Source organism: Doryrhamphus excisus, linkage group LG5 (genome assembly GCF_037039965.1).
Source record: "Doryrhamphus excisus strain RoL-2023G ecotype Guam linkage group LG5, RoL_Dexc_Guam_v1.1, whole genome shotgun sequence".
In the NCBI taxonomy this organism is placed as follows: domain Eukaryota; kingdom Metazoa; phylum Chordata; class Actinopteri; order Syngnathiformes; family Syngnathidae; genus Doryrhamphus; species Doryrhamphus excisus.
This window is the reverse complement of record NC_136361.1, coordinates 22,194,146-22,220,941: the sequence shown is the minus strand read 5'-3', so window position 1 is coordinate 22,220,941 and position 26,796 is coordinate 22,194,146. Positions and strand designations below refer to the sequence as shown.

General features: G+C 42.2%; 2 protein-coding genes across 2 annotated transcripts; one reads left to right on the top strand and one right to left on the bottom strand.

The window, feature by feature from the left end:
* The first annotated feature begins 354 nt into the window (after window positions 1-354).
* Window positions 355-2,842, top strand: derl1 (derlin 1). Its single transcript, XM_058053378.2, has 8 exons — window positions 355-681; window positions 1,136-1,247; window positions 1,336-1,400; window positions 1,553-1,579; window positions 1,795-1,890; window positions 1,973-2,025; window positions 2,105-2,215; window positions 2,296-2,842. Exons 1-8 carry the CDS (start codon window positions 529-531, stop codon window positions 2,435-2,437), a joined length of 759 nt encoding a protein of 252 aa, XP_057909361.2. The 5' UTR covers window positions 355-528; the 3' UTR covers window positions 2,438-2,842.
* Window positions 1,779-26,455, bottom strand: zhx2a (zinc fingers and homeoboxes 2a). The gene is made up of 13 exons (XM_058053376.2): window positions 26,035-26,455; window positions 14,655-15,029; window positions 13,703-14,398; window positions 12,199-12,411; window positions 11,349-11,612; window positions 11,024-11,239; window positions 10,843-10,927; window positions 9,383-9,568; window positions 8,420-8,832; window positions 7,832-8,084; window positions 7,596-7,761; window positions 6,805-6,924; window positions 1,779-4,439 (listed from the first exon to the last, which is right to left on the bottom strand). The coding sequence occupies exons 2-12, from the start codon at window positions 14,736-14,738 to the stop codon at window positions 6,807-6,809; spliced, it is 2,694 nt and encodes an 897-aa protein (XP_057909359.2). The 5' UTR covers window positions 14,739-15,029; window positions 26,035-26,455; the 3' UTR covers window positions 1,779-4,439; window positions 6,805-6,806.
* Window positions 26,456-26,796: the final 341 nt, after the last annotated feature.

Sequence of the window (26,796 nt, the reverse complement as noted above, 5' to 3'; positions counted from 1 at the left end):
TGCGGACACAAAAGCTAATGTATTAAGTTAAACTAGATATATTTTACTTGTATGCCTTTTGGAAATCCACCATGATTTAGACGCGTAAATAAAACAATACCATTAGAGAACAAACGGAACTACTCAGATTTATATCCACTTTCGGTCGTAACCATGCCTTCACAATAAAAGTAAAATCGTGTCAGGTCAAACATACAGGGATTATAAGTTAATGGTGTATGGTTAGATTTAACTCTAATGACTATGTAACACAACAGAATATAATTCTGCTTTTAGATATCATTGTTGTTTAATTCATTGGATGTATTTAGACATGTATTTTGAAAATCTTGACCGAATATGGTTGCCGTCATCACAATCACTTTCAGACCAGAATAGCTAGCCTCTTGTGATTAGCCACGTCATGTAAACTTTTGGAGTACTGCTTACAGAAGGATTACGAGGGTGTTCGTTATACGGGAATACAACTTAACTTATAATTTTGTTTCGTAGTTTATGGTTCATACTCGGAAATAATTATATGGGAAGATGTCAGACATCGGGGACTGGTTCAAAAGCATCCCCCTCATTACCAGGGGCTGGTTTGCTGCCTCCATTGCTGTTCCCCTTGTAGGGAAACTAGGATTGATTGACCCCAGGAACCTCGTACTGAGACCCGAATTGTTATTAAGTAGATTTCACGTAAGTGTTATTCTTTTTTGCTTCGCTTCGGGAGGTATAATTTAATGTCAGTGTTTCCAAAATGTCGGTGAGCTAGCAGGTGGCTAACTTGGGCAAGTCAACAGGCCAAGCAATTTGACAGCCAATCAGAGAGTGCGACGTACGGGGGTCATGTAACACTTCCGGGACATTGAAAACAATGCCGGCTATGTGGACTATTAAGGCGTTTTCACACGATATGTATCTTGTTAAATTTTCTACTTCTATTATGAACGTCTGAAAAGTTTTAAAATATGCTAATAAAAATGCTAAACACTAATAAACACAAATTAAAGTAAATTAAGTAAACAGTAATTTACGCCCCGAGCATTGACCCATGACTTGAGTTCTCCACAGCAGATATAATCCAATGTTACGATATATATTTTTTTCAATCTGAATTTTTATTAAATTTCGTTCCTGTGCTTTATTTCAGCTGTGGAGGCCAGTGACAGCCACCCTGTATTTCCCAGTGTACCCAAATACTGGCTTTCTCTTCTTGGTCAACCTGTATTTCCTTTACAACTACTCTACTCGGTTAGAGACAGGTGAGATGACGTGTATTCTGCCAAGTTACACACACACACACACACATGTATACACACGCACACTGATGGCTGTTGTTTGCATTTCAAGGAGCGTTTGATGGCCGACCTGCAGACTATGTCTTCATGCTCTTATTCAACTGGATCTGCATTGTTGTATCCTTTTTTTTTGTATTCCTTTCAAGTATCTCAAGACACATCAGCTCAGAGCCGATTGTCTTTTGTAAGTGAAATGCTCCGTGTGACAGGATTAGAAGCGTCCGTCCATTTTCTCCAGTTGTGGTTTATGACCTTGACTGTCCCTGTAGATAACCGGGGTGATCATGGACATGCAGGTAGGGTTTTAAAAAAACTGATTGCGAGTTTGAAAAATTAACACGAGTGGCTCCTCAGTGACTGCTTGCTAACCAGTTGCCAGGCAACCAGAACTCTGGGAAGTCACTAGAAATGTCTAGACAAGACCTTGTTACCAGAAAAGAAACACTAAAAGACTAAGAATGAAGATTGATGTTGTTTGACTGGATGCTTATGATGTTGTTTTTTTTTCAAGCTGCTGATGATCCCGTTGATCATGTCTGTTCTGTACATCTGGGCTCAGTTCAATAAAGACACGATTGTCTCCTTCTGGTTTGGAACACGATTCAAGGTAACATCTTGTTATATAACTAACATCACAAAAAAGTCTTGTTAAAGTTATACAGCATATAACAACCATCTTCTCGGTCCAGGCACATTATCTGCCTTGGGTCATCTTGATGTTCAACTTCATCATCGGAGGCTCGTAAGGAACTTTTTTATTGACATGCACTACTTTGAGGTCATTCTTTTATGCTCGTTCTGCTTCTCTGCTCTTTTGGTAGTTTTGTTAATGAGCTCATCGGGAACCTGGTGGGACACCTCTATTTCTTTCTCATGTTCAAATATCCCATGGACCTTGGTGGACGCTCGTTCCTGTCTACGCCAGAGTTCTTGTAAGTCATTCTGCTTATTTGGGTGGTCTGTTCAACGTGTCAAAAGTAGGATGTTTTCATGGCTCTTTCTCCCCTGACAGATACCGACTCCTCCCTAGCAGGAGAGGAGGTGTGTCAGGCTTCGGAGCCCCTCCAACGAGGAGACCAGCAGCACAGGATCAGGCACAAGCAGGCGGGGGTGGCCGTCACAACTGGGGCCAAGGCTTCCGTCTGGGGGATTAATGAGTCAGAGGAGAGGAGAAGCTCCTCGACGCGCCTCCTTTCAGTGTGCTCGGGTTGAAACACTTGTTTCTTCATTTTCTTCTGTTTTGAAACTCAGAATCAGTCCTCCTTTAATTTAAACGACCAACTGAAGAACCGAGGCAGCCTGTATTTTAGCTGCGCAGCAGGACTTTATATTGGTTTCTAACCATTTATGTCACGAAACACAAAGGAAAATAGTTTTTGATTTTTATGTGATTGCTCCTCATTGCTCCCCTTTTCTTACTGTGCTTGCTTTACTTGCCGCCAACCAGGAAGAGATGCTCGCCACCCTCTTGAATGCCGTGTGAGAGAATGGTGTAATTAGCAACATGCTGGGAGTGTGCCATAAGTCGTTTTTGTAAATATAACTATATAAAATATAAACCATTCTGAGTGGGTTTTTTTTCTAACTGTAAGAAAAACTACAAATTATGGTTTAGTTTTTGTAGTCATTATTTGTATCCAGTCAGACATTGGCATTGGTCCCTTCATTCCAATTAATTGTAAACACATCAGCTACATTAGATCGTCCTGTTGCTCGTGTAATGTGTCATTGTAATTTATTTAATAAAATTCAAGTAAGAATTTCTTCTCCAGCAAGCAAGACATTTGAACCGTCCCCTCAGGTTGTGACGCCTGAAGATGAAGACAGGCTTTGTGTATTTATTGAGTTTGAGCAAGAGTTAAAGTAGAAAACGAAAATGCAGGCAGTATTCCTTAAAAGCCAACTAGAATACGCTCAAGACGGTGGCTTGAACGGGAGCCTAAAGCAGGAGCAAACATGTCTTCATCCTGCTTGTTTAGATCACCGTAACGAAACAGTTGAATCTCAAACAGTGCTTGCACAAATAATGCAACTTCAAAAAAAACAAACAAAAAAAACACAACCTCCCTTTAAATCTTCAGTACAAGTAAAAAATAAAAGTCATGTTTACCGTAGATTTGACTTTCCAAACGTATACTATCCACTGCCGTTTGAGCTTGTCTGAACAGCCTGTACAAAAATAACTGAAATTGTCTCTTTGAGAAAAAGGAAAGCAGAGAGCGAACGAGACGTGTTCACAATTCACAGCTGGGCATGATTCACACTCAGAAGAGCTTCAGTCGAGAATTTCCACCACCTTGTAACTTGTGTTAGCATCATCATCAATTACCATCACCATCATCATCATCGGTTGGTGGGGAAGCTGAAAAGGCAGCATGGTGCGATCAGACAGACTGTTTTGAAACATTAGTAGAACAGAAAGAACAACATTCTGCACCGTTATTGCCTCAGGTACTGATGCAGGAGCACACTAGCTGATTGAAAAAAAGATACAAGTTAGTGCATTCTATCATTCATTAGGCCGAGGACAGTTCGTCACACTCCCGCAAATCCATTCTCACTTTCCTTCCAGGCCTTTATGTGAGACTCCTTTTATACGGGTCCAAAAAGGGCGGTGCTGCAAGAGGTACAGTTTCCTGGAACGCCTAAGCTGGAGAGATGAGGCCCAAAGCACAAGAAAGTCTTACAATAGTGCAAGTGCCATTGAATAGTACTCATATTGAGCAGTAAGCGGTTACAGTTGTCCCCCAAAATAGGATTGATTTTCAGCAAATAAGCAGCTAGTTTACACTTTGATCGTAAAACAACACAAACATTCTAAATATTGAGCAGGTCAGTCTTAAAAAAAAAAAAAACAAACAAAAAAAAAAAACATGCCCTTTCCGGTAAATCTGTACAAACCTTCTTAGCGATACAGAAAAATATTTACAAGAATAATCCTTCCAAAAAAAGGTTGTTGTGAGAACAATACATCATTGAGTCCAGCTTTGGCACGCCTGGAAAAGTGAGTATCTGCACCGCACTTCGCGGACACGTGACAAGAGGTCCACGGTGCTTTGTGGCCACAACACCGACAAGGAGTTACATCACTGCTCCCACTTTTGGCATCTCGTCTCTTACACGACGTTCTGTGAGCCATGTATTGATTCACTTCATCTGGAACAGAAAGGAAACACCGACAGGAAGTGACGTCACACACATACACACACACACACACGAGCCAGGAAGACGAGCGGTTAAAATGTGGATTTTTTCGCAGCAGGAAAAAAAAAAAAATAGGTGCATCGCTTCCGACGTCCTTTTACTGTCTGAGTCACAGCTATTGTTAATTCTATTAACAATAGCTTGTCGACCTACTTGGTCGACAACAACAAAAATAGGTTTATTATTCTGGTATCATCTCTTATGTTAACGGGTCGGTTTTGACCCATGTATTAAATCAGCTATAAAATACACTAAAAATAATAAGTTACCATCAAATTTGCTTCTCATGTCTTGGTTACCTTCTTAGGCTTCCTCATCCATGAAAATGTTGTTTTTAATACTTTTGGTGTGGGCATGTAGGACTTTTTTTGTCACTATACCGCTCCATTTCAATTTACAAAAAATGGTAAAATGAACCTCAAAAGAATCATATTAATAATTTGAAGGTTCTTTTGTTACCTGAGAGCTATAGTTATATTTTGTCATTTTAATCACTAAAGAAACATCTATGGTAGGGGTCTCAAACACGCGGCCCGCGGGCCAAATGTGGCCCGCAGGACACTAGTTTGAGGCCCCCGCCTTGATATGAAAGTTTAATGTTTGTGCGGCCCGCGCAAGTTTGATATGGATGCTGTATGGTATCATGTACCCAGAAAAAATTATTACGTTTGATTAATGTTCATGTTAAAGGTTAAATAACTGTTAATAGTTATCCTCCCTATCCGTGTGGAAGTGGTACATTTTTGGCTTTTTAAGTTTAAAGGAAATAAGTTGGAGGCTACCGTTTAGTTGGCTAGCTCTCTAGTTTGCGAGTTAGCATGTGTCTCAAGACCCTGCAGTTGCGCAATATGTTGTAAATAAAAAATGTATAAATGTGACTATAGTCGTGTTTTGTCATGTCTACAGGGCTCTAATAATGCTTTGTTCATTTTAATCTGAAAAAAATAATTTGTCTACCCACCAACTATATGTGGTTTCTTAATTTTTAATAATTTGCCATTTTATTATTATTATTATTATTATATTTATTTATTACTAATTGATTGATTTTCTTTATTCTTGATCTTATTTTGTGTAGAAAAATAAAAAGTAAGATATTTGAGAACAGTGGAATGTTTTATCAGAGCTTTTCTTGTAGAAAATCGGAAACAAAAGCAAAGTTTATTCATTTTTCTGTTTTTAATAAATGTGTTTTTGTTTTTTTTTGAAAACCTGATGCGGCCCAGCCTCGCCCAGACCCTAGCTCCAGTGGCCCCCAGGTAAATTGAGTTTGAATTTTTAAATAGAATTTTTTAAATAAACAAATGTTATGTGATTCTTTTTATGCATAAAAATGTAAAACGGGTCGGAACCGACGCTAACACAAGAGGAGGGTTAAATAATCCCACTGGTTATTTAAAACCAGTATAGTGCAACACATCAGCAAAATGATGTGTTCTTTGTTATGAGTCTACACTAAACAGTGAATGTCACTGGAAGACTTTAATATCATTTAACACTACAGGCAACATCATCATTAACTCAACTGGCACCTCCAATAATAGCAGTGTGTATGTGTGTGTGTGTGTACTAATGATGGCGTAGTGCAACCGTCATCCCTGCCATGCCATCAAGCTGTCCTTTGGAAGGACCAATCAGAATTAATTAGACGCAAATAACTTCCTGGGTGAATGGGACTGCAGCTGCGGTATCTTAAAGGGCCAGTTCATCATTCCCGGCCACAGCCAATCCCGGACAGTTATTCCTGTTTTGGGTCACATCGGGACAAGCTGCTCTCTGCATGAAATCTGGTGAAATGTAAGAATAAGCTATGGCCAAGATGGCAGCAGTCACATCTCATTTGCCTGCCTTGTTTTTGCCAAAATGAAACCTTTAAAGTTGCACCACATGGTGCATTTGGCCCACGGAGACTCTGCGCTTGTCTTTTAAGTCACTAATAGACCAGGGACTCCAAATTTTAGCAATAAAAAAAAGTGTCCTAAATGTCCCAAACCTAACTGCCTGGAAATTGTAATATTGATCAAATACTACTTACATGATGTACCATGCATACTGTACTACTGCCAAGTTATACAGTATTTCTTTCAGCCCAATATTGACTTGCAACAACATAATTACGCTTTTTAGTAACACACCTTGATCTAATTTTTACACCGGAGATGTTGCTTATTGTTTGTAATCTTCTAGTTAATACCTTCAAAGCTAGCTAATTAGCTTGAAATCTTGTGAGAATAGCATGCTCACGGCTCTTTGTTTAAGCTTAATAGTGAACACGGCCCATAAGGATCCTTAAGGATGGTTCTTTTATTTGACCTACCATCAACCAGTCACCCTTCCAGGTTGCTCCAAGGTCAAAACATCAGCATCTGTTGCCAGCCTTTGTCTTTGTAATCCTCCATCGTTCTCCTCCCCCACAGCCACAGTCACTTGTACCCACCTAGCAAGGACACACAGACAAATTAATAATAGTAATAATAATAAGCTGCACGGCGGACAAGTGGTTAGCACACAGGCCTCACAGCAAGGAGACCCAAGTTCGATTCCACCCTTGGCCATCTCTGTGTGGAGTTTGCATGTTCTCCCCGTACCCGGTTTTCTCCGGGTACTCTGGTTTCCTCCCACATTCCAAAAACATGCTCGGTTAATTGGCGACTCCAAATTGTCCATAGGTATGAATGTGAGTGTGAATGGTTGTTTGTCTATATGTGCCCTGTGATTGGCTGGCCACCAGTCCAGGGTGTACCCCGCCTCTCGCTTGAAGACAGCTGGGATAGGCTCCAGCACCCCCGCGGCCCTCGTGAGGATAAGCGGTGGAAAATGAATGACTATAATAATAAAAAATAAATAAAATAAAAATAAAATAAAAATAATAAAAAATAAACAAAAAAAATATATAATAAAAACAACAACAACAATAATAATAATCACACTATGGACAATGTAGGGAGCCTAACAATACCAACTTCCACACAATGATGTCCAACAGAGGTCGGAACCAAGATCTTCCACATCTGCTGACTGTGTGGCCAACATTGCAACCACTAAACCACCGTGCAGCCCGTACTGTGTCATGTGGTGGAGTTCATACGACAAAATAAAAACACACACCTTCCCTTGTCAGCGGTGCTTGAGCTGGTCTGGTCCAGTCTGGCCTGGCTCAGGTCCGACACGCTGTGGGTCAGCTTTTCAGTCAACCACTGCACCGCATCCGGATTGGACAACTTGGAGTGCTCCAAAGATGCTGCAGCCGTTTTCTTCTCACCAGCTTCCTCCACTAGAGCAAGGTTTGTAGCGTTAAACCACGCCCAGCTGTGTGAAGTCCAGACGGAGAACCTGCACCATACCTTTTCCGACGCTGCCATCCAATGATACACTTTGCTGGTTCTCAAAACTCCCTCCGTTCTGCTCTTGTCCTGGTTTTTGCTCTTCAAGACGATTTTGGTTCTGGTAAGCTTCCAACCAGTCCAAGGTCTCACCGTTTTTGACGGCGGAGCGGTGGTCCTTAAACCAGCGGACGATGTCAGTGCGGCCCAAGCTTGTTTGCCCCTCCAGCTGGCTGTACTCCTCAGGTGTTGGCCACTGGGTCCGACAGAACATCTGCCAAGAATGGGTCAGATAATAATCACAATAATTCAACCTCAACCCAGCACTGCATCACTAAATCTGTGACGAACTCCCACTAACGCTCCTCTCAAATAAACACAGCAGGTGGCGGAATAAGCCCTCCGTGCTCCCAGGAGGCTTCCGCCTTCTTGAAATAATAATTACACTTTGGTGAACGATTATCAGCGTAATGTGCAGCGTTTGCTTAAAAAATGTCTAATTGTAGCATGCTTGACACCAGGTTATCAACATCATCACAATATTATCCAAATTAGCTGAAATAACTTCATACACGTATTATTAGCCTGCTGGAGTGTGTCTGTGGTTACCTCGCGGAGCAGAATGAGGGACCCACTTGGGATGGGAGCCGGGCTTGTCGACACAGAGAGGACCGGGGGGTGTGGGGACGAGGATGAGGAGGACGATGTGAGAATGGGGGGAGACGCAGATGCGGACAAGGCTGGCGGATGAGGGGAGGAGGCTGCCAGTACAGGGGGGGAGGATGAGGAGGACGAGGAAGAAGAAAGGAAAGACGGAAGGACTGAAGGTTGGAGCGTTTTCCCATCCTGCTCGCGATGGGAAGAGCCGTTGAGCAACACGCCCGGCCTGTCGTTTTTGTCTTCTGTGCCTTTGGAGGTCACGCTGAGTAGAGCTTTTTCCATGTTGTCCCTCAGCGCTCTGCGCTCGGAAAACCAGCAGTCCACCTCAGTTTTGGAGAGCTTGGTCTCCTGGGCCAGTTGGTCTACGACAGAACAGCAAAGTTTTCCTAAGAATTCCGAAGAATGATGTCTCTTTGCGCTCATTGTGCAAATGCTGTGGTCACACTAACGTTGAGATATTATTACTCTCAGCCCGCATCCGCTCTGCAATACTTGGAATGATACGGAATGATTCCGCAGCCACATAATGGCACTGCTCATGCCGCCCCCTGGCGGCATGTTTGCATGCAATAGTACTATTTAGTTGTTTGGTTCCGGTAATGCATAATAATGCATAATGCATATCTAAATAGTGGCATATTTTTAAAAACTGGTTTCAAAGTTTGCAAGTTAACAAGATGCACCTTCCATGCAAACATGTGTGATGCAATACTTTGAGCAGTCAGTCAACTGCTGGCCCGTGTTTGCACCTTCAAATTGAATTGTTGTGTCTATCGCCACAGTAACGGTTTGTTTACAAAAATATATATATATATACATTTTTTTGTGTAGCTTAAAATTTTATTTAGAGACATATATATTTTTTTTAAATGCATTGCCACTCATGTGAGAAGTGTGACAGCTGAGTCCTACCGAGCTGTGCGTCAGTTGGAGCGCTGCTTCTGTGGAAACTCTCCTCAAGCGCCTTCAGCTGCTCTGAAGACTTTCCCTTCACTCGCTCCAACAAAGGAAACTGGCTCGGAACCGCTTTCCTGACTGGACCCTCTTTAGGTACTGGAGTGACTTCAGCTTTCACCAGCACAGGCGGAGGAGGAACACCTTCAAAAACACATTTGTATTGCATGACCCACAATTTAAACTGATCAAAATTTCTACAACCAGTAAAAAATGTAAAATACAAAAAGCAAGAAAAATAGCGCTTCAGGTTATGCAGGGGCGTATCCCTCACGGCTGCAAGCCCTCTTCTAAGTGTTAATGACTGGGATTTTCAACAGGACGACGCTGTAGCTCACAATGCCCGCCTGACAATGGACTTCTTCCAGAGGAATACCGTCACTCTATTTCACTCATTTGGGGCTGGATGGCAAGGGAAGTTGACAAAAAAGGACATCAGTTCCAGACAGCAGATGCCCTTTGTGAAGCCACCTTCACCACCTGCAGCGACATTCCCACCAGCATCCTGGAAACGCCAGGATCAGGCATGCTGAAACCTGAAGTGTAGTGTAGTGACATGTATTGATCTAAATGAGTGTACACAGGTTTACTGCAAAACAAACACTATTCAGAACAGTTTGGTAATGGTTTAATTGCATCAGATTACAATTGAGTGCATCCCATAATGAGTTCCCAGTTCCACATGTCCAAAAGGAGTAGGAAGAAGCAAAGCTTATTAAATCCTACCCCTCCATCTGGTACTTTTACAATCAGTAACTGTTAAATTTGACCACTTCCTGCTTTCCTAATATAGTTTTAAGTTTTTTTTATTTTTTTTTAACTTCACATACTGAAGTACGAGGTGATATGACCATACAATGACATAATGGTTACCATAGTAACTGTCAATATAGTGATATATATATATATATATATATATATATATAGCACATCATGACTGGTTCATGTTTGGCAGTCAAAACTGTGAATTGTCAATGTGTTGAGTATAAGCAACAATGTGTTAAAAAATTTTATGTATCCACTAAAAGGCAACACACATGTGTTTATTAAAAGAGATATATCGTTACTCATTTGTCTTCCATCGTTTGTGACTATTAAAACACAGCAAGCAAATAATGGGCCTCATATTGTAGTCTAGACTGTTAGCAACCATAAGGGTTTTTTTCATGTCATTTGGAGGTGCCCATGCTGGCCCCGCCAATATTAACAGACCACCAAAAGTAGCTGCTGTGAGGTTGCCATGGCAACAACAAAGACACGGTTCTCCTTATCCCAAGCGGGTGTACCAAAATTATGGAGCTGTTATTTTAAGGCAGAACTGCTGCATGTTATTATTATTCGGTATTAAAAGTGTCTTGTTTAAAGATTATAGATACAATCAATATTATTGATCACTTCTGATGTGAGACACCAATTACCTTTGAGATTAAGGAGCCTTTGTTCACTGAACCACTTCTTTATCTCTCCTCTGGACAGTCCGGTGGTCTCAATGAGTCTGTAGATCTGTCACCAGACAAGATGCAACATTGCATAATGTGAGAACCACAGTCTTTATTTATATCAATAACAGGTTTATCAATTTACTTTCATTATTCCTACCTCTTCTTCCTCAGGGAAAGGACACTGTGTGTAGCTGGACCGCAACACAGATAGCTGCTCTGCAGTTTTGTTGGGATCGGCGGTGAAATTTAACACTTTGGGGGACGCCATCTTGGATGTGGCAATAGGCGCAGAAATTGTTTGAATGATGGAGGGCCGTTTGCTGTCTGATGCGGTCGAGGGTGAGGCCAAAGGTCGTTTGAGAGACTGAGCCACCTGTGTAAAAGATGGTGAGTAGTGCTGTTATACTTCAATTAAATATTCCGGACATTTTCAGAATTCCCAGTGCCAAGATCAGAATTATTAAAAAATGTATTTTTTGCACCTGGTTAGCCAGCGTGAGGGCCAACGGCGCACATGTGACCGTGGAGCCATTGGCTACAGGAGTCAGCACAAGGCTGGTCTGTCCCAAGAGCTGACACGGGACGGACTGGAGGACGGGGGCTGAAGACTGCGCCGATTTAGCGGCTGTTGTCACCGCCGGCAGGTTGGTGGATGACTGAGTGGTGAGCTGAGGCGTTACAACTGTGAAGGTCTGAGGCACAGAGGAGATCGTTCCATTGAACATCTTCTTTCTGGCTTCCTCTACCTGGGGGGGGATGTACGCTTTTAATTACATTGAAACAAACAATATTTCATCTTATTATCTTTGTGAATGTATCATCTTTGACGAATCCAATCCAATCCATTTTATTTAAATAGCACATTTTATAAACAGAGTTTCCAAAGTGCTGCACAGACTAGTTAAATAAAAACATACAAAATACAAATAATAATACAAATAAAAGTACAATTTGAATTTAATCAAAAACTAAAAAATAAAATAAAAAATAAAAAATAGTAAAATAGATATTAAAATATTAAAAACAAGACAACTCACTCCAAGTTAAAAGCCATAGAATAAAAGTGGATTTTAAGATGAGACTTAAAGCTTTCGATGTTGAGGCCTTTTTTACTTGGGAGGGGAGAGAATTCCATAGCTTGGGACCAAACACTGAAAAGGCTTGGTCTCTTAAGTCTCGTCTTGGGCACCACAAGTTGGAGCTGACCAAGTATGAAGCACATACTCTTATTGTTACATTGTGCGTATATACACATGTAAGTGAGATTTTATGTCACTAACATTAAAACTAATTCCACCAAGCATACATTTATAATAAAGTGACATTTCCTACCTCTTCTGGTGACCAGCTAATGCCTTGTTTGAGCCTCTGTGTGGTAAACCAAACTTTGATTTGCTCCTCCGGATGTTTGGATACAGCAGTGAGCCAGGAGAGCTCAGCCTGTGTTGGGTACGGGAACTTGTTAAAGGAAGATATGAGAGTCAAGTTGTCGTCGAGGGAAGGATTGTATTTGGTTGTGTTGAGGGGAATGGCGATCTTCGGCACCTGTAATAACATCGTAGACAATACGGTTAGGATCACTGAGAAAAGGGATGAAATGCTAATTTTAGTTGAATTCTCACTTCGGTCAGGAGGGCGGAATGAGGAAGATTTTGGCTATGACGGTTTCGCAGCACTCATTTTCATATAGTAAAATGGGAAAAATTCAGAACAATGCAGGTTCACAATTAGGGGTGTAAGAAAATATCGTTTCGCCGATATATCGTGATACTTTATGGTATTTATTCAAGTGCAGACACGGCAAAGGTTCATTTCTGATTTTAATTTAAACCTCCGATCGTTAGGTGGCAGCACTTATGTAGTCGATTAGGCAAGGAACGTTAAACGAGTGAACGAGTGAAACGTCCTCACACATAAACACAGTTCAACATGGCAGAATGCGAGCACATAACAGCGGCCCCTGCGGCGTACAAAGGCTGAAGTGTGGACACATTTTGTTTTTTTACACAAAAGTAGGGTGTGCAGAAATTGACAAAAACCCATGCAGTTTGTAAAATGTGTCGTGCCCGAATAAAGTATTCGGGAAACACGATAAATCTGCGAGTTCACTAAACGAGACACCATGAGGACCTGCCGCTAGCAAGCAATGTGTTAAATAATGGTTATTTCATTCATCCTAAAAGGACTTTTTACTGATGTTAGTTACTTTGTTCCACAAAAATACTATTCTCACAGTGGATAAGTCAGGGACTGTATACTCTGCATTTGTGAACATTTGAACAGGATCTTGAGACATATTTTAATTTATTTGTTTTTTTATGTTTTTTTTGGGGTAAATTTAAAGCTGGACGTTAAAGCTTTATTTATCCAAATGCTACATTTATTTTAAGTTTGTGATACATCATAACATACTGTTATGTAATCAAATAAAAATGTGTTTAGTAAGTGCATATTGCTGGTGTAATTCATTTTTTTTCCAGGAAATAATCTTTAACTACAAGAAAAACAAAAAGAATATCGCCTTGTTGACAGTATCGTGATATATCGTATCGTGAGCCTAGTATCGTGATACGTATCGTATCGCCAGATTCTTGCCAATACACACCCCTATTCACAATTTCATAAGAGTGTCCCTTTCCATATTCCAGGCATTATCTTCCAACTTAGCATCACACCATTTATTAATTACATTTCCTTAAGTATTTATTCAGTCAAACGACTATTCTGTTTTTGTGGGTTTCTGATCGTATTTAGAGAGAAAAAAGACATACGTATATGGTCCTTAGATGCATGAAATTGCTAAACGACTTGGCAAGAGCAGCCGTACTTATCCTACCTGGGTGTAGTTTACAGGCCGCTGCAGGGAAGGCATGATGTGAGAAAGGCTGTCAGCTTTGAGGAGCGTCGACTCTGGGATGATTACCGTCCCGTTCACGTTGAGTGCTGTGATGGCTTTCTTGGTCAGGTCAGGGTTCAGTTTACACAACTGAGGCTCCATCCGTTTATTATCCGAAGACGTGACTTTTTGTTTTCCTATCTTGACTGTAGTGGCTTTGCTGAGGGGCAACGTGCTCTGTCCCGACACCGGGACCACGCCGGAACTGTTGTAAATGACTGCATTGCTGCTGCAGCCCTCTATTGTCTGTTCCAGGATTGTCTGATTGTTCATTTTGATGCGCTTGAACTTAAAGTTGCTCTCGCCGGGGTGATTCCTTTCGTTGTGTTCCGTCAGGGAGTCAAACTTTTTCGTGTTGAAGTTACAGACAGCACACAGGTACAGCGGGTTAAGGATGACGTTGGGGTGGTTGGCGTCCACGTGTTCCTTGAAGGTGTTGAGGTTCTGAGTGGAGAATGTGCAGTATTTGCACTCGTAGCCTCGCTGCTGCTGCTTACGTGAAGGTTTGGAACAGTCCTGTGACTCTGTCACTGAGATGTCTGGAGCTGCTGGAAAGTCGGAGGTCTTCCCCACCGTGTCTTGGTCATCGGATGGATCTGTCTCCATAGCGTCCTCCTCAGCATGGTTCCCTGTTGTCTGGTAGAGGGAGACAACTGTTTTTAGATTGAAGACCACATGGCATGATACTTAGTAGTATAGTACTTTTCCTGAATCTGAAGTTGTCCATATTTATGATAGTAAAGGAAAAATAAGGAAATAATTTGCTGAATGTCAGCCATACAAAACCACTGTAATAACTGAATGCCATATTTATTTGAAATCTACAGAAATCGTTCATGTAAGAAATTACAAATACTACAATATTAAGATCCCAGACATGTGAAAAGAGTACCTCCTCCTCCTCGTCATCCATCTCAACCATGGTCTCCAGTGGTCGGATCATGCAGGGCGTGGAAGCCTTCCGCCGGCTAGACATGATGATGAATAATGAGGATTGCTTTCACTTTTCCTTGGCCAGGTATTCTGTAAAGGAGACTGTGGCTGGACAGCAAAAGATGCAGTATGGCCACCACAGCGTGAAAAGACTAGCCAGGAGGATGGGCTTGTACTGGGACAGGTCAGACCCTTAGAACCGGAGAGCTTGCTCCCTGGGGCAGGATGAGTGGCTTGAGCGAGGGCAATGGAGGGTGAAGTATTGGGCTTGTCTCGCTGACAGCGTCAGCTCCACGGCAGGCTGACCTTGTGGAAATGCATGACAGGACACCACCTGGACAACCAAAAAAATATATTAGAGACTTGCTTGCTTGTACTTGCCTAAATCCTAGCCTCAAAGCAGGGAGAGGGCAGGATACCATGATTAAAATATGTTTAAAAGTTAGCGCCCTTTAAAGCGCAGCTTTAATTTAGCTACATAAGATCAATACACTGCCACTTGAAATCAGTCTAGAGTGTGGAATGGATTGTTGAACAATTGATGGAGTGTGCTATTTGCCTGCCGCCAGCAGCTGTTGATTCATTCTCAACCTGTTCGAGTCAACAAGCAACATGCGGCCACCAAAACGTTCATATAACACCGGCATTGAAGCAGGAGTTGAGGACATTCAGAAAGCGATATTCTCAAGTGGGGTGTTTAAAGAAGATACCGGAACTACAATCATACAAAAAGTATGTTCAATATGGACAGCGGCGGTTGAGTGGTTAGCGTGCAGACCTCACAGCTAGGAGACCAGGGTTCAATTCCACCCTCGGCCATCTCTGTGTGGAGTTTGCATGTTCTCCCCGTGCATGCGTGGGTTTTCTCCGGGTACTACCATTTCTTCCCACATTCCAAAAACATGCTAGGTTAATTAGCGACCGCAAATTGTCCATAGGTATGAATGTGAGTGTGTATGGTTGTTTGTCTATATGTGCCCTGTGATTGGCTGGCGACCAGTCCAGGGTGTACCCTGCCTTTCGCCTGAAGACAGCTGGGATAGGCTCCAGCACCCCCGTGACCCTTGTGAGGAAAAAGTGGCAGAAAATGAATGAATGAATATGGACGGCATCTCAAACAAGTATGATTAGTGAACTGATGGCTAAGGTTGGGCATCCATGGACTAACATTACCATTATCCTGGATGGTTAATTAAAAAAATAAAAATTCCAGATTTCAATAGTCGACCAGTCCGTTGACCCCCCTGGAACTGGAATTTGAAAGGAGGAATCGGAACCGGATGCCCAACCCAACTGATGACATCGCTACAGCGACGTCATGCAAACAATGCAAACACTGAATAATGCTGCAGGCATAAAAAGAACCAGGTGCATATAAGATTTTCGGAATATTGTTATATTTTGTGGACTATCACGTTCGTCTGACTGGAAATAGTCGATTGATATTCTAGAGGCTCCACACTGAGGCTTCATTCTCATATTCTCAGAAAACAAATGAAAAGGACTCGATGGAGTCAGTGCTCCTCTCCAATAATGAGCACATGGGCCTTCCATTTTAAAGACCCTCTTCATGACAATACTTGGGTCTCTGCGCAGACATGAGTACAATTAGCAGTCACACTTAAGTGTTATGACTTTTGTGACAGTTACGCACAAATCCCATCAAAGTACATGCACGGATAACGCAACTCCTCAAAAGCCCCATTGAGACGTTATTTGAATGCAAACTCATTACCACCGTGTCGCTATAGCAACTGAGCATGCAGAGCTGGAGCGGAGAAGTTGCTACATAGACAGTATATGCACAGCGACGACTCGTATAGATGATATTTTAGAGGTTGACACAAGTTGGGAGGACACCGCGTGAAACAGCAGACCGGATGTTTGCCTTGAAAGTGTAAAAAAAATGTTCTGCCAAGATTCCACAGTGATGGACTGCTGGTAATGGGGTTTTTTTTCCCCCCTCAATGTGACTCCCTGCTAACGGAGAAGGTTAAAGGAAAGTCATGAGGCAAAGCAGTCCGGTTGTAGAAGCACCCTTGTTGAAAGAAACATTTTGAGGAAGTGTTGTTTTCAAAATTAGCTTCCAAAAGTCTGGCCCAAAGAAAGAGAAGATGCATTTGTCAGCGGCAAATTTAAAAACACTTCAGACAAGCTGCAGAATTCAGATACCTTCATCAATGTCACTCAGCAGGAAGTTAATAACCAGTTGTTCCTTTAATATTAATTGGATTGTTTTTGTTTGTGGCTTAGGAGAGTGAGCATTTTTCAGACCGAGGCTTGGAGCTAAACATGTTCGCATTGAAATGCGTGTAGCCATGGTGGTGGCAGAAAAAGGCTGAGTCAAGCTGCAGAGCTGGACAATCTACCACCGATGTGTTGTGAGCCCACACAACAAGAATAATTCCCTTTATTTCACATCCATATTAGTAAGCCGTGAAGACAAAGGCTGCACAAATTGATAATCAGTGTTAACTGAATAAGGCATCACAGGAATGAAGTCAGACACGGGTTATTATAGATTATTAATGTAGATTCCGAGTCATGTTTGAAATGAGTGCAGACAAACTAAGAATAATAGTCTTTGGAAGAACACATTGTCTCACATAAAATGAGAAAAGTGTGCAGACACACACATTGGCACAAACATCCTCTTTCTCCTTTTTCTATCTTTTTCAGAAGTTCAGGGTGGGGTGGATTCACAACATTGAGATAAAACATGTTAACTGTCCCAGTCATCACTTCATTGTAAAGTTGTCACCCATCGGCTGTTTAGTGGGTTTAACCTTTGTCCTCCAGTTAGCTTCAATATGCAGAGGCAGCTAGCTCTGTGCTGGAGCCCCAACTCCCTACTGCCTGGATGTTCATTAAACTTGTATGAATACTTAGCTTGGAAGTCACTTGCAGCGTGTCTCTCTGTCTCTTTGCGTATTGTGCAGCTCTTTGTCAGATTGGTGCATTACACCGCTGGAGCCGTTGTTCCGAGGAAGTCAGACAGTGACACCAAAGGCGCTGATGAGTCTTTGCAGTAATCACTTTGAGTGAGCATATTAGACTAGGGATGTTCCAAACAAATATTGATTAGATCAAGGCGATATCAGCAAAAATACATAAAAATATTGGGACTACAGCGGCCTGCATCTCAAATCTCTGATATGAGATTTGATTCCAGACTCAACACAGCCGTTGAGACACTGCAAAACAATTTTTCCGTGAAGGCACAGAACTCGGGGACGTTTAATACAACAAACCTCATTGCGCATATGAAGCAGCATTACATGAATTAAAAAAAAAGAACAAAAAAACGCTTATGAGCACCTTGAACCTCGCTATATTAAGCCGAGCTTCCACTACATTTTGAATAACATGCATAAAGAAGTAAATGGCTGTTGCTCTGTTTGAATAATATCACTTGATCAATACTTTTCTGACATTCGACACTACAAAATAAGTACTAAAGGTATGTATGACATGTGTTGATATTAAATCAATATCTGCATCGGACAATATTCAATATCTGTATTGTATCAAAAGTGAAAATGTATCGGGACCAGCCTATATTAGACAGAATAAAACACAAGGAAATTAGTAAAGACCTTCTCTATTGTACAGTATAAAGTCAGATATGATATGAGAAAAGTACTGCACTGGAGTTGCAAGTATAACTGTGATAGGAGCAGCAACAAGAGTAGGACATGGTGTGGATGAGTCACTGCAGCACATCCCACTCAGTGAAGCAAATACTGGAAGGTAAAAAAAAACAAACTAAACAAAAAACAAACACAAAATAAACACACAATTTGCACTCCAAACAGGAGAATTTTAAATAGCTGTGTCATCATGTGTAAAACTCAACACATGGTCAGTTTGTCATTTTTGTTTTGATTTTGAATCATCACGGTACTACACACATACTGTAAGTACATACATACAGCTGAAGGGCATAATGTTCTCAATAGTCCTCAAACAGATTTATTTAAAGCAGAAATAAAACAAAAAGGAACTGAATTTATTTGGGATAATTTCAGAAAAATAATTCACTTCATTTGTTTACTGCATTTTTCGCCAAGGTTTGTCATGTTTCAAGTCAATCAACTAAATAGTATATAACATTCTAAATATGTTATTTAGTATATTACAGGTGATTTTTTTAATGCATGCCATATTTCCATGGCTTTTCATGTATATGATATTGAATAGAACACCACATATGCAGGCTAACCTTAATGGCAACTGCAGTGTCTTTATTATGGTTGAAGGACAAAAGATAACAGCTAATGGCTGCCATGTTCCAGGACTTGAACTTCCTTGAACATGAATGATGTCAAATGAAGAGGCAGCATGTTTGCTGCGGACCGGGGAAATGATTGCATTGCCACAATCTGCCTGCTGCACAAAGTTTTCACACTGCTGCAGGTAGGTAAAATCTGACCAGTCATTTAAACCAAGCGTTAAATTCCCACATTAAAAAAATGACCCTGATGACAAACTAACACACTTTGAAGACATGGGGTGTTTACAAACTGCTGGAGGTTGTTCCCCTCTGGACCACTGTTTCTCCAGGTTGGAGCACAGGCTTGAAGCACAATACGTGTGTGGGTGAAAAGCAGTGCCACCGTTTACATGGCGTGTTCCAGCAAGAGTGTCTGATGTTGCGTTTTGGACCATCGCAGAATTAATTCAAACCTCATCACATGGCTCCTCTAGGGCAAAGCAAAGTGCTGCACTGAGCTCTCAAGTGCTGTTCTATGTTCTGCACAGCAACAGAGCAGGCTTGCTTTCACTTGGACTAAACTGCAATATGAATCACTACAGTGGGTTAGCTATTTTATGTACAGCTGTATTAAACAATATGGGAAAGCATATTTGACATTAAAGACAAAAAAGTACTAGGCTTGAAACAATCAAAATCTTAGAATACGCACTTTGGTTGCTGAATAAAGTTGAAAGTCACTGTCATGGTGACGTCAGGCGAAGCCTCCAGCATACTTGATGTGATGTGATGTTTAGCTTAAATGTTAAATTATGTTATTAAGCATCAGCACAGAGACTGAAGGTGTTTCGCATCACCAGATGGTCCTCAGTCATTATTTTTCAAAGCAAAACGTGTACGACTAGAACAAGTGACCTAATTCGGTTGATATTAACTGTCGGCGACTGTGGCCTACATAGATGATGATAGAAAACTGTCAAGTTAGGAAACACGGCATTCGGTCAAGGATCCAATGTTTCACGTAATCCGCCTTACGGCACCTGAAGTACACATTACAAAACCAAAGAAAACAATTCCACTCAGACTGACATGTGATTGTATGCAATGTGGGCAATTAGCGTCAACAGAGTAGTGATGCGTAAATGAAGCTCAGCCATACTTAGCACACGCTGTCTGTCACCCCTGTCTGATTGAAGTATAAATTAATGTTTGACCAGGCAGCCTTGACACTACTATTTTCCAACTGTCATCATCCTAATACATATTTTTCCATTCAACACCAACTCAAAAATGACCCCGGTTTGCAGCAAAACCATCACTCCAGCTTCTCCAAGTTACATTTTTAGATATTTATTCACCAGCGAATCCATTAAAAAAAGCCATTACAAACACTGCTTAATGCTAGAGTACAGTGGTTCAACCAAAGAGGGGCAGCATCTGTACCAGTGACCTTCTGAACACATCTTTACCTGCACCAAGCACAACAATGCAAGAGTGCAATATGTTGTCGTTGGGGTTGAACTACTGTGTATTGTGTTTGAATTGTACTATTTAAAGTCGTGAACTAGCTCTTAGCAGAATAGCGATACCAGTTGTTGCCGTTTGTGTGGCTTCACAAAAAGGCCTTTCATAACCGTCTATCGCCTCGTTCTTTTTAAGTTTCCTTGCCTGTAGATACTTGGTGTTTCTGAACAAACCAATGTGCCCTTGATTGATACACAAGCAACAAACCAGAATTTATTATTAGGGATGTCACAATGCACTCGGCTCAGAAGATGAGACGATGCACGATATTGGTTTAAAATAGAAATAGATTGCGGTAGATTCGTTTGATCAAACGTAGAATTACTACAGCTTCTGCTTGGACATTAACGCCACGGCAGCTGTTGGAACTCTGATGAAAAAAGCACCCGCTGAGTGACAAGTGGCGCTCGGAACACCGAGGTAGGATGGATTGCAAGGGTTATAGTGTGCATAAAACACTTAATGTGTTGTTCCAATCCCGTCTCTGGCGCCGCCACTTCCATATTATGTGTATTATCGTAGTAGTGATGCCATAGTTCACAGTATTGAGACAGCGTTTCTCTAAACAATAAATATAATCGTTTTGGTCTTTTGAGACTCCAGATCTTGTGACCCCCCGTACTCGTTGTCATGCTGATTTGCATATCATGGTGAAAGGTTAATTAATTTGTTCCAACGAAGCTTTTGCAATTATCTACACTGATACAGTAGCAGCATGTAAAGCTCTTGGGTGGCTATTGTATGTTTTGGTAAATATGTTTGGGGGGAGGCTGCACGGCGGTCGAGTGGTTAGCGCACAGACCTCACAGCTAGGAGACCCAAGTTCAATCCCACCCTCGGCCATCTCTGTGTGGGTTTTCTCCGGGTACTCCGGTTTCCTCCCACATTCCAAAAACATGCTAGGTTAATTGGCAACTCCAAATTGTCCATAGGTATGAATGTGAGCGTGAATGGTTGTTTGTCTATATGTGCCCTGTGATTGGCTGGCGACCGGTCCAGGGTGTCGTCTTGAATCCAGCAGCAAATGAGGTCAGCGTGGCAATGACATCATCCCCATCACGATCTGATGTGTATTTATATACGCCAAGAGAAAACAGCTGATGTTTCTCCACAACCAGGAAGTCTTTGTATTTGTCCAAGTCTCACTGATGCTGTGCAGCCAAATCTCCCCACCTGTCACTCTGTGCCTTCCTCACATGTGAACCGTTTCAACCCTCACGCTACTCGGGGAGGTGGGGGATGGCGTGTCTTTGCTCTGCCCGTGGCTGACGTGATGCAGTGCAGGGAGCCTGTCAGTGAACTCTCTACTGCCTCTCCTTGCCGGCTTCCAAGTTGAAATTTGCAGGATGGAAGCGCAGGAAGAGGAGGAATCCCCCTTCCGGGACGACCAGGCTGCAATGGATGTCGAGTGGGCAACATATGACACACTATAAATATATACAAAGTAAATTCAAATAGCATAATAGTCCAGTCCATAAATGAAGTAGACTCTTTATTTAACATGGAACTTTTATGCTTTGCCTCTCGAAATGACATCTCAACTTCCAAAGATTTCTCTGCCTCAAAAAAACGGTGATGACTTAATGTGTGTCGGCGCTTCAGATACCCAATACCACACCTAAAAAACTGAAACAATAAGTAACGCATCACTGTTGGTGCCATTCTAACAGTGCTGAGCACATTCACTTCCATCTTGCAAATGCGCAGTCATTCGGCCTTGCGGAGTGACTGCACATTTGCGGACAAGGACGGTCTGAAATCGGATTGGAATGTTGGATGTGAAGTCAGCAGATGTTGGAAGCTATTGATGTCTGCGGGGAAGAAAGATGCAAGTCGGCCAACACGACTAAATTAGATATAACGGATGGTGTGTGATGGAATATGTTAGCATGAATAACAAAGAATAATAAAAAAGAACGTATTTGTTTTCCCTGTGAGACAATGTCTCCTTAAAAGACCAATATAATAAATCAACATTTAATTATCAGCAGTCTTTGTGTTACAGATGTGTTCTCAGATATCAGGCCCATCCAGTGGCTAACTGTGCTGCATGCTTGACAGCAACAATATGGATAAAAGAACTGCACTTTGCCATTATATATATACACAGGAACTGAAAAAGGAAGAGAAATCCTGGACTAAGACTAAAGAAATAGGATGCATTCACACTTGTAGTCTGGTACTATGGTCTAGGCCAAAACTTCAAAAGAAAGATACTTGGTGGTTTGTGGTTGTCAGTGGAGCAAATAATGGTCTAAATTAGCACCTCAATTAGACTTCGTATTGACGTGTACATTATCTGACAAGCTCACGCACCCATACGACATAACGTGCTCCAGGTCACATACACTTGCAGCACTTTCTATGTGGGTCATCAACACTAGTCAAGTCAAAGCAACGTCAACGAACCATACTAGCAGAACAAACGGACCAAAAATAACAAGTGTGATTGCGCCCATATTGACTCCATTTCATTGACTGTGACCTTTTGTCAATATAAACCAGTAGTAAGTTTATACAGTATGCACATCGTCAATTGACCATAATCCAATTACACATTTTGCTTCTGGGTGAGTATGCGACAGCGTCTCTTTGTGTGCTGAAATTTTCTGTTCCACTAAATTTGACCGACCGGGTCTAGCTCAATTTCCAGCCTTTGACTAAAAAGGACAGAAGGAACCAGGAAACATGCAGGAAACATACAGAGAGGAACCCCCTCACTGCTGGATGTTCAGCTGTGACATTCTTTGGATTTGTGGGGCACGGTGAAACAATTCAGGGTTGGGCAAAATGAGGGAGCAACAAATTTGACCACACGCTTTGCTAAAATAGCAACAATTTAACCATGTGCTGAACATAACCAAGCGTTGTAGATACGGCTGATACAAGGCCAGAAGGAAGCCGCCATTACAAACTGGTCAGCAGTCAATGACAAGGCAATGAAAACACCACATTGGGTTGGACTTAATCCATCACTACGCATACAACTCAGCTGTATGAACCTATATTACCCTATTATCAACAGAGAGATTTTCACTTGCACTGAAATGCTCTCTGTGTAGCGATGATGATGATGATGAGACATCTGTTTGCAATCCTGTCATTGCCCCATCCCCCCCTTCATAAACACATACAGTACAAAACTCACTCTCCACCTGTCATCATTGATATCTCATTTGGCAGCTGTTCATTTCTTCATTATTCTTTTTTTTCACAACGGTGTGCAGTTAGTTACATTTAGGTGCTAACTTTAGCTTTTCTGTGATGTAAAGTAACATAAAAATGGAGCTTTACTTTGATCAACAGGAGATGGTTTTCTTTGATTATTCCTACAATAAAAAACACAATGCTGCTGTCACTATAAATTACACATTAACTCACATTTCCCACATCACAAGCGAGGAACATACGAACAAACATGAGCTAAACCGCTCTTCACGTGTAAAGAGCAGTAGTGCGAGGAGTCAAGTTTATACCCTGAGGAATTACAGGTAGCGGATATGACAGGTGGGTTAACTGTACTGTGATCAAACCCCCTTAGATCTCTCCGGGATTGGGAGCCGCGACTCAACAGTGTGTGTGTTCCCAAAGAGAGCCTCTTAGGTCATCCCAGTGCGAGGGGGGGGTGTTGTCTCGTGAACGCCATACTCCTTCAAAAGGTAACGTTGTCATTGTAAATAATAATCGGGATGATTATCTTGACAGTTATACTAAGCAAAACAACCTCCACAGCACAGTAGTGTAGCTCTCGAGGAGCGAATGTGATGATGTCTACTGCAACCAGGATGACACTTTTTCCCTCCATGTCTACTTTATTACTCTACTTTCTACAACTAAACAACATTTGAACAAACCAATCTGCAATAAATAACACTGTTACGGTACATTTAAAACCAAAACAATGCTAGTTCTATTGTTCACACAGCAATATGAACGATGTGCGTAGCAAACAACAAACACAAAATGGATAAATTCTGTAATTTGGTGCACATTTATTGACCAATCAAAACAATATCACCACAATCCACTGTGATTGGAAGAAAATGGTAAATAATAATGATAATATTGTTGGAATGACAACATTGACAGCAGGCGAATATGGTAACGAAAGCAGGAGAAACTAGGGCTGCATAAAAAATCAGCTCAGTTCACAATAACTTGCCATATAATTTCTAAATATGGACATTTAAACAATATATTTTTTACGTAATGAGCAAATGTTACCATTTTAATCATGGACTTGCGGCACACTGTCGTTCCTCGAAAACGGAATAAGACGAGAGGTCTGATATTAACATATTAGAAATAGTACACATAAATATTATAAATAATCATACAAAATAAGTGATTTCTTCTAAATGAACACGGCGTGGGGAAAAAAATAACCTCTTTAGAAGATCATGATTTACAATTTTTGCAGAATTGTGGAGACCGATTATAAACAGTTTTCATCACAATGTAAGGAAGTTCAAAAACACGCTGCAAACTCCAGTCGTAATAACGTTTATGTTACAGGAATACCTCCATGACAAGGTCGTTATCTTTGTGAGGAAAAACCTTTCATTGATCGCACTTAATGTTTTGTACAATTTAAGGATGTGATGATGCTGACATCTGCCAAAAAAAGGACTGGTAGTCTGTTCACATGATGGCAGGCTGACCTAGATCATTGTCCTCAGAACAAGAAGAACTGTGGGTGTGTTATTGTGCCCTGTGCATTCAGTCTTCATTTTAAAAAGGGGCTTGTTAATATGTCGGATGGAACTCCTCACCATCACCACCCATCTCCAACAGTATCTCAGGGTGCCAGCCTGTGTTGGCTTAACGCAGGAGGCACCGGGATCGGACCCAAAGTTGACATTGGGAACAGAAAGAACCACGCCTGGCGTCTTGCAGCGGTCCACTGCAGTGAAAGTCAGCCCAGTCAGTGAGCTTGCACGCAGGCTCAGGCTGCTCTCCGCGGGGAGGAGGCGTCACCGAGCGGGCGCGTTACGTCTACATCACACGCACACACAAATCAAAGTATATAAACAACACCGAGCACCAATAGTTGCACTCAGACCTCCTTGCTGCTTCGTGGGGAGCGGATGCAGCAAAGGTGGAGAGAAGCTAGACGCTCTCTTTCCGCCCGAGGTGTGACGGAGCGGCGCGGGGAAACACTCGCCCCGAATGTTTCCCCTCCTCCTCGCCAGCGACGTAACAACATGTCGGCGGAGGACGGCCATGTTTTGCTGGTTATGTCGACACAGGGAGGAGGAAAAGTAGACCCGACGGTTCTCGTTCTCAGACTCTCTGCCCGGCTAGCTTCCTTCCCTCGCCTCGGTTAAGGCGTCTCAAAGTGCAACTAGAACACCGAGAGGGTCCCCCCACGGGAGGGTACCCCCCAAAATGTCCCAAACTTATCGGACACGTTAGCGCGCAGGTGGAGCTAGCAAGACAAGCAAAGTTGACGCGGCGAGACAAGTTAAACATTTTCACGGAGACGCGAGGATGTTTAGAAGACACGCAAAGCTCCAGAAGATTCCCACATTGACGAATACACACACTTTTGACTTACGGGTACTTTCGAGCCAAGTGAAAGGTATTATTATTTATGTCTTACCTGCTTACGGTTCCGTCGCGGTGCGCAGGTATCGTTCGGTACAATCCCAAAGCGATAGAATGTAGCAAAAAGCTGTTTATAACACTGTAGCTCCGGTAGCTAGGCAGACAACAGGCGACAGGAGAGGGAAAATTGGCGATCACAAGGAGGATCTACGCCAAAAGCCACATGATCGCCGACGTCAGAGTACGTATTTGCATGCCGCACCGGGGCGCCGGTGTCCGTCCATCGCGGCTGCGTGGTGCTGTAGCCGTGGAAAGTTGACGAGAAGGCGGCGGGAAGTGAAGCAACTCTTCTGCCCGTCTGACAGAAGACACACACGGGGCTCCATGGAGCATGACGACCGGTGTTTAGGTCAATGAAGTCCGTGTTGTTACTGTGCTGATGCCTGCCACTAGTCTGTTCCGACCTGATTGAATATGAAATCATCACGGTGGGCGTGTCTTTCCCAACAAACCCCGCCCATTCGACGTCCCATCTACAGCTCCGCGTCATCTGAGCGTGCGTGACACACACACACACACACGCACACACGCACGTTTGATCCTTGGCGTCTGGAAACCTATCACGCAACAGTGACCTCCTCTGGACTTATTATAGAACTGATGGTGACCTTGGCCCACGCAGGCTTCCCACGCCCACATGCAGATTTATTAAACCTCCCAAATGAACGTGTGGCTTTGCTGCAGTGGCGGATTGTTTCATCCGTGTGATGTTGCTTCGATTCACAGGCAAGGTAACACTTGAGGATGCCTGACAAGA